The sequence below is a fragment of the Micromys minutus genome (assembly GCF_963924665.1).
Source record: "Micromys minutus genome assembly, chromosome: 11".
Taxonomy (NCBI): Eukaryota; Metazoa; Chordata; class Mammalia; order Rodentia; family Muridae; genus Micromys; species Micromys minutus.
In genome coordinates this window covers 51372139-51384913 of record NC_137980.1, presented here as the reverse complement: position 1 = coordinate 51384913, position 12775 = coordinate 51372139, and the positions used below count along the sequence as shown (strand labels likewise).

Here is a 12775-nt window from a genome sequence, read left to right as displayed (position 1 = left end):
GAACCTTAACCTAGGCAGTCATTCAGATTTCTGATCACTTATTCTATCATTTTATGGTCCTAGTACCTTGTTCTTAGACCTGTTGGGGACGTACTGCTGACAGAATAGACGAACTGTCTTCGATTGATGTGGGGAGAAGAATGATGACGTCTCTTTTGAGTTTGGCTTTTAGGCTCTGTTCTGTTCTTGTACCAGGAGACAAACCACGCGGAGTTAATGGAACATGAGGCCTCTCTCAGTAGGAGTGCTCAGGAGGAAAAGTTGTCTTTGCAGCACGTGATCAAGGATATAACCCAGGCACTGGTAAGCCTCTTGTCTGTAACTGGACAGTGCCCCCATTTCTCCATGTCCTCTCGGCTGCCTTGAGTTCTAGACTGAGATTTGGACTGAGAGTCGTGTAAGGATAAGCTTCCTTAGTGTACTTGAAGGTCGGGACTCTGAGGTATAGGTAGTGTTCATCTCCTGCGCTGGACAGTGATTGTTGCCTGTCACTACAGTAACGTTTTCTTCCCCAGAGGATTCTAGCCCCGTTGCTAACTCTGTACTTCAGTGAGCAAACATGAAGAGTTGAAGGGACCAGTCATTTTTGCTCTTAGGCTTCCTTCCCTGCCTCTGCCTGAGGGAGGACCTGTGAAGGAAACCCTCATGTGTCCTGGCTCTTAGTGCAGACCTCTGTAACACTGGCTTGCATTTCAGGCCTCAGTAGAAGAAGAGGACATTGTGACCCAGACCTCAGGCTATGAGAACTCATTGCAGTCAGACTGTAATGGGCTTTCCCAGTTTGATCCCCAGGACCCAGACAAGGCTCTTACTCTGGTGCATTCAGTACTGACTCGGAGGCAGCAGGCTGTGCAGGTGAGAGCCCAGAGCTGCTGCTCAGACACCAGCATGGGTGCCCCTAAGCACACCTCTAGTCTGCATTACTCCTTCCAGTTCAGCAGGGATAAGACATTAAGTAGCACCCCAAAATGCTCACTAACATCTCTGTTTGTCCAGTGGTGCTTGTGGTCAAGTACATGCATGTAATCTTTGAGTGCCAGCAGGCAGAGGCCTTGGAGATTGTAAATGTTTCCTACTCCAAAAGACCCTTAATATTCCCTTAATATTCCCTCATGCCACTACACCTGGTGGACTCCAAGGTCTAGAACCACAGAGTCCAATGACCTCTGATCCATTGGCATCTTAGCTGGCCACATTTCTGTTCCCAGATGACTGTTGTTACGACTGTTCCCGGTCCCCTTACCTTTTGGCTTCTTGTCCATCACCTTCTTTCTATCGATCCCCTCCCACAGGACCTCAGGCAGCAGCTTTCAGGCTGCCAGGAGGCTATGAGCTTCTTGCAGCAGCAGCACAATCAGTGGGAGGAAGAGGGCAAGGCCCTGAGGGAAAGGCTACAGAAGCTCACTGGGGAGCGGGATGCTCTGGCAGGCCAGACTGTGGACCTTCAGGGAGAAGTGGACTCTCTCAGCAAGTGAGTGAACAGGCTGCTTGTTCTTCCCTTCCGTGTCTGGTTGGGTTTGTTTGTTTGTTTTAATGAAAACAAAGCCTTCAAATTTTTATGTTGCCACATGTCTGTTTTTAGTTGCAGTTTGGCGGGGTTGGGAATCAAACTCAGAACCTTAGGCTTGTTAGGAAAGCACTCTGAGGACAGACACATTCTCAGTCCCCCAGTGTCTGCTTCATTCCTCATTAAGCCACTTACCCATCACTGTCCTGTGTTTGCCTGACTCTTCCTGCTGTCCCTGGACCCGTGGATGCTGAAGGCTGCTTTGGTTTTCATTCTGTTTCCTGTGGGAAAACCCTTTGGATTTCGGTCTCTAAGATCGTATAATAAATGATTTTCTGCTGTGTGTATGATATATCGTTGTTGAAAAGAAACAAGCTTCTCTTGCCTTTTGCTCTACAGTGTCTTTTTCTACTCGGATCTTTGATCTTTGGTCCTTAGTTCTGATCATCTCTGGTCTCAATTTTAGGGAGCGGGAGCTGCTTCAGAAGGCCAGGGGAGAGCTGCAGCAGCAACTAGAAGTGCTGGAACAGGAAGCGTGGCGACTGCGAAGAATGAATATGGAGCTGCAGCTGCAGGGGGACTCCGCTCAAGGGGAGAAGCTGGAGCAGCAGGAGGAGCTGCACTTGGCTGTCCGCGAGAGGGAGCGCCTGTGAGTGTGGCCAGGCCTCTCCTCACCAGGGCCTGGCCTTTGTTCAGGTCCACACCTTCCCTGCTCTTCGGAAATAGAGAGCCTGAAGCCTGCACGTGATGGATTCACAGTAGCTTACTGCTTCTTCCTTTGTACAAAGATGTGTTCAGAGCATGTGTGTAGTCTAGTGGTTTTCAGTCTTCCTAAGGAGTTTTGTGTTCAGAATTAGCTGGCTGTGAGAGGACAAGACCACTGGGAAGTGATCCTGGTCAGTAAGGGAAGTCCAGGGTCAGTGCCTACAGTACCGAGCCTGTAGTTCCACTGGGTAATGCTACAGAAAGGGAAGGGACTGTAGAGGGTTGCTGTAGATTTTGGCTTTGCCCCCAGGAGGTAACTCTCTTGGCAAAATCGAGGTGAGGGGCAGTACTTCATAAAATGCTAGCATAGGTCTATCAAGATAGCTCAATGTGAGTTCACTCCTCTGATGCCCATCAGTTGTTCTCTGACCTCTACATGTGTATTGTGGTTCCCTCCCCACACACAGATACAATAATTTTTTTTGCTTGTTTGTTTGAGAAGGGTCTCACTGTGTAGCCCAGGCTAGCCTTACCCCCCCCCCTTTTTTTTTCTCGAGATAGAGTTTCTCTGTGTAGCCCTGACTATCCTGGAACTCACTCTGGAGACCAGGCTGGCCTGGTTCAGAGAGATCCACCAGCTCTACCTCCTAAGTGCTGGGATAAGTTTGAGCTCACTTCTTAGTGCTAGCAGAGGGCCTGGCAGTGGGTTCTTTCCTTGGTACGTTCCCTTCGCTGTGCCTCATTCCTTGTACCTAGCAAACAGTGGACGCTTGAGGAAACCTAAAGGCCTGCCAAAGGGTAGGACCATGTTGTGTGTTCCTCCATGAGGGAAAGGACAGACAGTCCACACAGACACATGTGTGTTTAAATCACCAGAGGCAAGCAGATCTCTGAGTCTGAGGCCAGCCTGATCTATAAAGTGAGTTCCAGGACAGCCAAGGTGACACAGAGAAACACTGTCTTAAAAAAAAAAAAAACTACACCAAAACAAAAACCCTAATCTATTGGAATCAATAATATATTTAAGTAAATCAAAAGCCAAACTATTTTTCTAAAGATTTATTTTTATGTATATGAATACACTGTTGCCATCCAAACACACCAGAAGAGAGCATCAGATCCCATTACAGATGCTTGTGAGCCACCAGGTGGTTGCTGGGAATTGAACTCAGGACCTCTGGAAGAGTAGTCAGTGCTCTTCACCACTGAGCAATCTCTCCAGCTCAAGCCAAAACTATTTGAAATATTCTGGGGTATATTGGTTCATAGCTGTAATCCTGATGCTTGGGAGACTGAGGCAGGAAGATCACTGTGAATTCAGAGCAGGCTTGGGCTGTTGAGCAAGACCCTGATCAATAAACAAAACAAACAACACAGGGAAGTCGCCCCACGTCTGTGCTTTCTCTGTCTCACCTTCTTTCCTCCGTGGGTAACCATTATAGTTCACTTCTCGTGTATCTTTCCAGGCCACCCCATGTCAACATGCTGCGGGAACAGCGGTCCATTAGCACACTTTTTACACTTTGCCTTGTCCCTTGCCCCAAGAGAGCTTTCCTATTCCATGGCGTTTGTTTTGGTTGGTTGGTTGGTTGGTTGGTTGGTTGGTGTTTTGCATAGATAAGGTAAGTATATTCTTGCCTCCAGTTGGGATGTGGCCAGTCCCAAACACTTCCCCCAGCTCCCTGTCTTTCCCTTCTTAGTCAGGAGATGCTGGTGGGCCTGGAAGCCAAGCAATCAGAATCACTGAGTGAGCTGATCATTCTTCGAGAAGCCCTGGAGTCAAGTCGCCTAGAAGGGGAGTTACTGAAGCAAGAGCAAGAGGAAGTGGCTGCAGCCTTGGCCAGGGTACGTGTGTCTCCTCACTTGCTGAAAAGTTGTGTTCCTAGGAAAAGGACTGGAATCACTGGTCTACTTCTGGGTTCTCTCCTTCCTAACATGCCCTCTGCATTGAAATTCCATTTGTTTTTAAGGTATCAATCTGGTTGTTAGTCTCTTAAAGCCATCTATTGGGGCTGGAGATGACACCATAGTGAACAGTGCACACTGCTCTGGCAGAGAATCTGAGTTCCTTTCTCAGCACCCACATCAGGCGATTCACAACTGCCTGTTACTCCAGGGGGTCTGACATCATCTTCTGGACTTTGTAGGCACCACACTCATATTTTTACATTTATCCATTCATTCATGAGAAGAGAGACAAAGTCACACACAATATACACGTGATTATAAAATATAAAAACTTAAAAAACATATCCATACCTATCTATATCTATATATGAAAACTTTAATGGCTTGTCAACTCTGGCACCACATTCAACACCTTTTGCCATCTTCCTTAAGCTGTCTGTGACCTGCCTTCCCAAGCCCACCCTCACTCCAGATGTCCTCCACAAAGCATCAGCTGCAGACTCAAGTCTTCTTCCTGACACTAATACATGTATACACCTTCCCTTCACCTTGACCCAAGAGCCAGCTTCCTGTTTGTGTTCCATCTTCAGCTCCTCTCCCTAACTCAACTGACGTCTTCCTTGAGTTTTCAGTTGCACTTACAGTTTCTATAGTGTCATGACAAATGTAGGTGATTTCAGATTTTCTGTGTTTCTGGGCTTTAATCACCAGTCTCAATGAATGAATAAATGAATGAAAAACTTGTTTTAGAATGCAAGGAAAGAAATGGAGTGATAGTTTACAATTAAAAAGGCAGGTATTGGGAGTGGGTGCCAGTTTACTGTTCCAGGAAAACTCAAAGCAGGAAACACTTTAACCCTTTTGTTTTTAGGCAGAACAGTCCATTGCAGAGCTATCAGGTTCTGAGAACAGCCTCAAGGCAGAGGTAGCTGATCTTCGAGCTGCAGCTGTCAAGCTTGGGGCCTTAAATGAAGCTTTGGCTTTAGATAAAGTTGGGCTGAATCAGCAGCTTCTCCAGGTGAGCAAAGGTGTGATTCCCAGGACATGGCTGGTTGGGCTGGTTTATCTGATGATTAGCCTTGGACTGGCAAAGCTGATGCCTTAATAGGACAGAGTTCTCAGTGGATCAGTCAAAGGCAGGTCAGCTCCCAAATGCAGCTGAAATGAACAAGAGAGACGTTTGCAGTGCAGAGGAGAGCAGACTGTAACTCCTCAGCCCACCTTGCCCCCACCTACAGCAGAACCCCTGAGCATTGGATAAATTATCAGGATAGGAAAGGTCCATGTCCCTGGAAGGGAGACTAAGTATTTCATACTTTTGGGAGAGGCAGATGTGCTGAATAGCCCAAATACCCCCCCACAATCATTTCTCTTGGTTAGAAATTTAACCTGTCATTTTAGTAGTTGTTTTCTAGTTCTCCCCAAGACCTAGAAATGTCTCTATTTTCTTATTCTGGGTATTTTATTTGGTTGGTTGGTTGGTTGGGTTTTTTTTGTTGTTACTGTGTTTTTTTGTTTTGAGACAGTGTCTCATGCTACCAAGAGTGTTCCCTGATCCTCCATCACCTCCCAAGGCTGGGATTACAGCATGTACCACCACCTGGTATTATTCTGAATTCTCTGAAGGCAAGATTTTGCCCTTTTTTTCTCTCTCCCAGTGTCAGGGCCAGTTAGTGCCTATAGACACCAGATCAAATGGATGGATCTCCCCCTTCTCAGAAAAGTACTATGTTCACTCGTAGGTGGGTCTCAGTCAAGCAGGGGAGAACTTTAACCATTTACCTTGGATACCCTGCACTCCCTTCTCTTTCTGGCCAGTAGTTGGAGCAGGAGAAGCAGTCCATGTGCAGCAGAGTGGAGGCCGCAGAGCAGTTGAGAAGTGCTTTGCAGGCGGACCTGGCAGAGGCAGAACGGAGCAGGGAAGCCCTGTGGGAGAAGAAAACTCACCTGGAGACTCAGCTGCAGAAGGCAGAGGAGACGGGGGCTGAGCTACAGGCAGAACTGAGGGGCGCCCGAGAAGAGAAGGAGGAACTTAAAGAGAAGTTAAGTGAGGTGAGAGGCCATTGCTGGTGTCACTTGCAGTGTTACACTCACATTGTTAGCAGAAAGGACTCGGAAGTGACGTGAGTGAGGCGGATCTTCCCATTACTCTAAGGAGTTACTATGGAGTCCTTCACCGATCCCACTGCCCACGCGCTTCCTGCCTTCTCTGCTCTCACTTCATACTCTGTTCCAACATGGAGTTTCATGCTGGAACCACTTGTCCATACAGCCTTAAAAACCAGCCTACAGCATTTACTTACTTACTTTGGTCGTTTGAGAGAAAGTCTAACTCTAGCCCTAGATGGCCTGGACTTCGCTGTGTAGACCAGGCTGCTTCAACTTACAGTGCTCCTCCTGCCTCTGCCTCCTGAGTGCTGAGATTGCAGCTTCCATCTACAGCTATGCGTGTGTGGTGTACACCGTTTGTCTGTCTCTCCGTCTGCTTTTTGAGACAGTCTACCTATGTTTTTTCACTCACGGCTTGAGGGGATATGGTCCGTCAAGGTGGGGGAAGCGTGGCGGCAGATGTCTGTGGTGGCCAGATTTTTGGGCCGCTGCTTGTTTGCATCTTAGCCACCAGGAGCCAGAGGAAGGGGAACGAGGTGTCCCGCTGGACTTCCTGCCATTGCCTGGTTGTTGCTCTACATACAACTCCAGCTCATGAGCCATCACAGTCCACACTCAGGTGGCTTGCCTTCCTCAGTCACCCTCACAGACACACAGAGGTGTGTCTCCTCAGTGATTCTTAATCATGAAGTCGACAATGAAGACCAATCGTGACGGCCATACCTTTCCCTACCAAACCTCTCATTGCCCTAATACTCCAAGCATCAGGGCGATATATCCCATTCTTAGAGTCCCTTCCCAGGCTATTAGTCACTTTCTTGGCATATATATGGGCACTGCTATCCTCAGCACAGTGTCTTACTCATAAGAGAGCATCTTTTCTAGCCTGGGGACTCTTGGTTGATCAAGGAAATAAAATAAATGCTAGTTATTCAACAATGCTCAGAGCTCACAGTGCTGTATTTGGGATCTCTGAAGACCCACCACCCTGATTTGCTGGTAGCAGCTCTGGAGCCAGAATCCTGGGGCTCTGCCTTACTCTGTATCTCATCAACTTCCTCCCTCAGGCACATCACCAGCAAGAAACAGCTACAGCTCAACTCGAGCAGCTACACCAGGATGCAGAAAGACAGGAAGAAGCACTTGGCAGGGCAGTCCAGGAGAAGGAAGCCCTAGTACGGGAGAGGGCAGCTCTTGAGGTGCGCCTGCAGGCTGTGGAGCGGGACCGGCAGGACCTCACCGAACAAGTTCTGGGGCTCAGGTAGGTTCCACACCTAGTAGTTCAGCCAAGCACAGAGAGTAAGCAAGGCCAAGAGTAGCCAAGCTAAGCTCCCTGTCCTAAATGTATGCATTCTAAATGAGTTGTAGACATGCAATTGCCCTGTAAACTTCCCTGGGTAATTTGTACTTCCAACCCAGTTCCTCTTGAGAAAGGGTAAGAAACTTGATGGGTTAGAACTCTTCCTGATTCCTAAATCTCATAGGTCAGCCAAGGAGCAACTGGAAGGCAATCTGTTTGAGGCCCAACAGCAAAATTCTGTGATACAGGTCACCAAGGGCCAACTGGAGGTCCAGATTCAAACTATTATTCAAGCCAAGGAAGTAATTCAAGGTGAGAGCCCAGCTGGGATGGGGCACACTGCCTTCCAGAGAGATGGTAACAGCCAAGAGAGCAATGGGAAGCTTTCTTCAGCCGGCTCGGGCCTCTGAGCTGGAAGTTGTTCGTGAGGTTGGGCAGGCGGGCAGGGACGCTATCATTAGGTAGAAAGAGTAGGGCAGAGGCTCAGAGGTGCTCTTACCTGGTACCACAGGGGAAGTGAGGTGCCTGAAGCTGGAGCTGGATGCTGAGAGGAGCCGGGCAGAGCAGGAGCGGGATGCAGGAGCCAGGCAGCTAGCCCAAGCTGAGCAAGAGGGGCAAGCTGCTCTGCAGCGACAGAAGGTGGCCCACGAGGAGGAGGTGAACAGGCTCCAAGAGAAATGGGTAGGTGGTGGATGTAGAACCTACCTATTGGGAAAATAGGAGAGGCAGACATAGACTCCCTTTAGTGAGTCTGCCTCCCGCTGCCTCTTGGTCTAGTTACTGCTGCTTAGAAGAATGAAATGGGACTACCAAGGTATAAAATCCAGTGTGTGTGTGTGTGTGTGTGTGTGTGTGTGTGTGTGTGTGTGTACACTCGTGTGCACATGCGAGCGCACTTGCCTGGTGTGTATGAAGAATTAAGTGTGGAGCCTAGGAGTACATCCAGCAGAACACAGTTATCTGAGCATTCGGGAAGCAGGAGGCTTGTAAGTTCAAGGCTACCTGTGTTACAAAGGAATCCTGTTATTCCAAAAGCTAGGAAACTTCCAGGCATGGTAACACATGTCTTTTAATTCCAGCACTTGGGAGGCAGAGTCAGGCAGGTCTCTGTGAATTTGAGGCCAGTTTAGTCTATAGAGCAGAGCAAGTTCCAGGACAGCCAGGACTGGAACTGTCTGAGGGGAAAAAAATAACTGTTTCTTCTGCCGTCCAATTACTTAATTAAGTGTCTTGTTTTTATCTTTATTTTATACACATGTAGATTTATTTTTATGCCTTTGGGAGCATGAGGAACTACAGTAGTTACACGCCTAATGAGTCTTATGGTGCTTACATGGACAAGTGCTTCCTGTCCAGTGTTGCTCTGAATAAGTCAGACACAGGCACCGGAGAGACAGGGCACAGTGTCAGTGCACACTTTTAATTCTAGCACTTCATAAACTGAGGCAGGTGGATGTCTGTGAGTTCAGTGCCAACCTGATTTACTTAGTGAGTCCCAGGATTACATGGTGAGACCATGTAAAGATTTAATTAAAGAAAGTTCTAAGAGAGTAGTCTGTGAGTGTGTAGAAAGGGAAAGAGAGAAGGGACCACCATGATCTAAGTGTGACCATGACAGTCACTCTTTCTAGGGAAACTGAGGCCATTAGTTTATCAATCAACAGGCTTATAATCTTTTACTTTGGGGCTTTCAGTAGGTGTCATGCCTGAATTTTGGTAGAGGAAATGCCGTCTGGACACTACTCAACAAGTATTTTCAAATACCTGCTGTCATCTAGGCACATAATTCTAAGAATGGGCAAACTCACTGTAAAACATGATCAAGGGGCTAGAGAGATCAGTGGGTAAGAGAGTCTGCTCTTCAGAAGACCTGAGTTGGTCCTTAGCACCCACCTCAAGTGATTCACAGTTGCCTTTATAGCCTTCCTTTGGCCTGTGTGCCCATACATACATATGTGGCACACACATACACATAAATAAAAATAAATATTCAAAAACAAAATAGTCAAAAGTCTTAAGTTTTTTTGTGTAGCCCTGGCTATCTTAGAACTCATTCTTTAGACCAGGCTGGCCTCAAATTCAGATCCCCCTGCCTCTGCTCTCAAGTGTGGGATTAAAGGTGTGCCACCACTCCCAGCTCAGATATTATTTTTTTAATGTTTTTTTTTCCTTTGAGATTTATGTATTTTATGTATATGAGTACACTGCAGCTGTCTTCAGACACACCAGAAAAGGGCATTACAGATGGTTGTGAGCCACCATGTAGTTACTGGGATTTGAACTCAGGACCTCTGAAAGAGCAGCCAGTGCTCTTAACCTCTGAGCCATCTCTCCAGCCCACATTATTTTTTAAAAATAATCTTTAAAAAAAAAAAAAAACCTCTCAAATGACCTCTAAAATTTTAGGGAGACAGGGATTTAGACCTCCCTGCAGAAATGACTCTCCGGGCTTAGAGCAGTACCTAAGTCACAGTGAGAGTGAAGAGATTCGAATTCCAGACAAGCTCCCCCACCCCCTTCTCACTCACTGGTTCTAACAGTGAGGTTTCCTTCATGATCAGGAGAAAGAGCGCTCCTTGCTGCAACAGGAGCTGGATAAAACCCTGGAAACCCTAGGAAGGGAGAGAACAGAGCTGGAAATGAAGCTGAGAGAGCAGCAGACAGAAACGGAAGCTATCCGTGCACAGAGGGAAGAGGAACGGACCCAGGCTGACAGCATCCTGTACCAAGTAAGCAGCATGGAGTGTTGGACCCTTGAGATCTCTGAATGCCCAGTCTCTTACCACTTGCTTTTCCATTCCTAAGAGCAGGGCTCAAGAGGGGCTTCCTGAATAGTGTAGCTACCACCCTGCTGCTTGTGAGGAGAATAACATGCAGTTAGCTGCGAACAGGCAGTATGTCATACTTCCTGAGGGAGGGCCAGCATTGGCCACATCCTGTCAGCTTACGAACCAGTGGCTGTCTTTGTACTTCCTGGTTCTAAGTTAATGGTCTGAGACTTTCCTTTGCCCTCAGCCCCTCATCCTGTTGTTGGAAGAACCTGGAGTAGATGTGATGTGCTTATGGCCTCCTGGGTGAACATGATAATCCAGAGCCATGAAGCCCTTGCCCTTCCACAGATGCAGCTAGAAACAGAGAAGGAGAGAGTATCCCTCCTGGAGACACTGCTGCAGACCCAGAAGGAGTTGGCAGAGGCTAGTCAACAGCTGGAAAGACTGAGGCAGGACATGAAGATTCAGAAGTTACAGGAGCAGGTATGGAAGGTGGCCCTGGGTCTGATCCTTCTGCTTTCACCACCTAAATGGAGGGATAGGTGTGGACCATACACCTACTTTTATGTATTGTTAGGGACTGAACCTTGGGGCTTCTTGAGTGCAAGAAGGGAGCAGTTTTTAATTACTTTCAAATAGCATCCATTTATTTATTCCGTGTGCATGTGTATGCATGTGCGCATGGCATGACATGCATGTGGAATTCGACTTGTAGGCGTTGGCTCTTCCATCTAGGACCCTGGATTGACCTCAGGTCACCACACTTGGCAACACGCACCTTACCCACTTAGGGTAGTGTTAAAGGGCATGTCACAGGATTTCATTGTCATAGGGCCCCGAAACAGACAGACAGGCTTGGAAAATACAGGGCGACAGGAGATACACGGCTCTAGCACAGTAGACTTGGGGTGAGTACAGAAGAGAGAACGAAAGGACCCCTCGTTAGCCATATGAGCTCAGGGCCGGTTTTGAGGCAGTGGAAAACTGGTAAATGGTATTTTAAGCATAAGAGAAACACATGATTTTTTATAAGATTTCTTTTTTTTATTGGATATTTTGTGTATTTACATTTCAGATGTTATTCCCTTTCCCCTTCTCTCCTTCTCCTTCTCCTCTCCCTCCTTTTATGAAGATGCTCTTACTCCCACTCTTTATTTATTTTTAAGATTTATTTTATGTATGTGATTACACTGAAGCCATCTTCAGACACACCAGAAGAGGGCATCAGATCCCATTAGAGATGGTTGTGAGCCACCATGTGGTTGCTTAGGAATTGAACTCAGGACCTCTGAAAGAGCAGTCAGTGCTCTTAACCGCTGAGCCATCCCTCCAGTCCCAGATTTATTTACTTTTATGTTACCTGTATGAGTATTTTGCCTGCATGTATGTATATATACCACGTTCATGCCTGGTATCTGCACAGGTCAGAGGAGAATGTCAGATCCCCTGGAACTGGAGTTACTGAAGTTTTGAGCCACCATGTAGGTGCTGGGAACTGAACCTGGGTCTTCTGCAAGAGCAAAAAGCTAACTGACAACCATTTCTCTATCCCCAGCATACATGATCTTATGTGTTTCTATATACATCTTTATAGTTTTTATTATTGTTATCTTTTTGTAGTTCTAGAGATCAAGCCTGGAGCCTTATATATGTTAGGTAAATGTTCAACTACTAAATTACAATACCAGCCTAGAATATCTTTTTTTTTTTTTTTTTTTTTTTTTTTGAGGCAGGGTCTCTCTGTTATGTAGCTTCCATATGCCTCTGCTACCCTAGAGTTCGGATTATAGGCATGCCTCATCATGCCCGACCAGGATATCTTGTTAATGCAGTGCTTGACCAGTGGAAGTATGTGTGTGTATGTAATTAAGTGGAAAGGGATCTGTTCAGGAAGCCGCTAATTGGTCTAGGTAAGGGACAGTTACTAACTCTTGGGCTTGTCCCGAGAATAGAGGGACAAAGAGTATTCATTGTTAGTTCCTGCCCCAGCTTCTGCCAGCTCAATAGGAACAAACTATTTATACAGTAAAGATGTCAGGAGCTAGCTCCTGTGGGAGCTATTCTGTACTCACATGTTTCTCTCTCTGTAGGAGACCACAGGCATGCTGCAGGCCCAGCTGCGGGGGGCACAGCAGGAACTGAAGGAGGCAGTCCATCAGCACAGGGATGACCTTGCTGCCTTCCAGAAGGACAAGATAGATCTGCAGAAGCAGGTACCCTTTTCTACTTGCTCCACAGCCCCTCCCTATATAGCCAAGCCTTCCTATTCCCTTCTACAGACAAGGGGAACCTGAGTCCTGCTTCTTGAGTTCAGGAGGACAGGGATGGGCCAGAGAAATAAATGCAGAGTTAAGGTGTATTCTGAAAGTTCTGGGATTGTATTACTAGCCCTCTTTATCCACACATTCTACATAGCATTCACATTTCATTAGGTACCGCTTACATCATATTAGGTTTGATAAGGGATATGGACAT

General features: G+C 47.0%; 1 protein-coding gene across 2 annotated transcripts in view; it reads left to right on the top strand.

Annotated features, from left to right (window-relative positions):
• Nucleotides 1–12775, top strand: part of CEP250 (centrosomal protein 250) — a 36245-nt gene that overhangs the window by 7586 nt on the left and 15884 nt on the right. For both annotated transcript variants that reach the window (XM_080925008.1, XM_080925009.1), the window contains 13 exons: nt 196–303; nt 697–855; nt 1293–1471; nt 1974–2156; nt 3913–4057; nt 4992–5138; nt 5942–6172; nt 7297–7490; nt 7714–7841; nt 8041–8210; nt 10091–10258; nt 10649–10783; nt 12391–12513. In XM_080925008.1, coding sequence (XP_080781134.1) covers nt 196–303; nt 697–855; nt 1293–1471; nt 1974–2156; nt 3913–4057; nt 4992–5138; nt 5942–6172; nt 7297–7490; nt 7714–7841; nt 8041–8210; nt 10091–10258; nt 10649–10783; nt 12391–12513 — 2070 coding nt within the window. The remainder of the gene's footprint in view (nt 1–195; nt 304–696; nt 856–1292; nt 1472–1973; nt 2157–3912; nt 4058–4991; nt 5139–5941; nt 6173–7296; nt 7491–7713; nt 7842–8040; nt 8211–10090; nt 10259–10648; nt 10784–12390; nt 12514–12775) is intronic.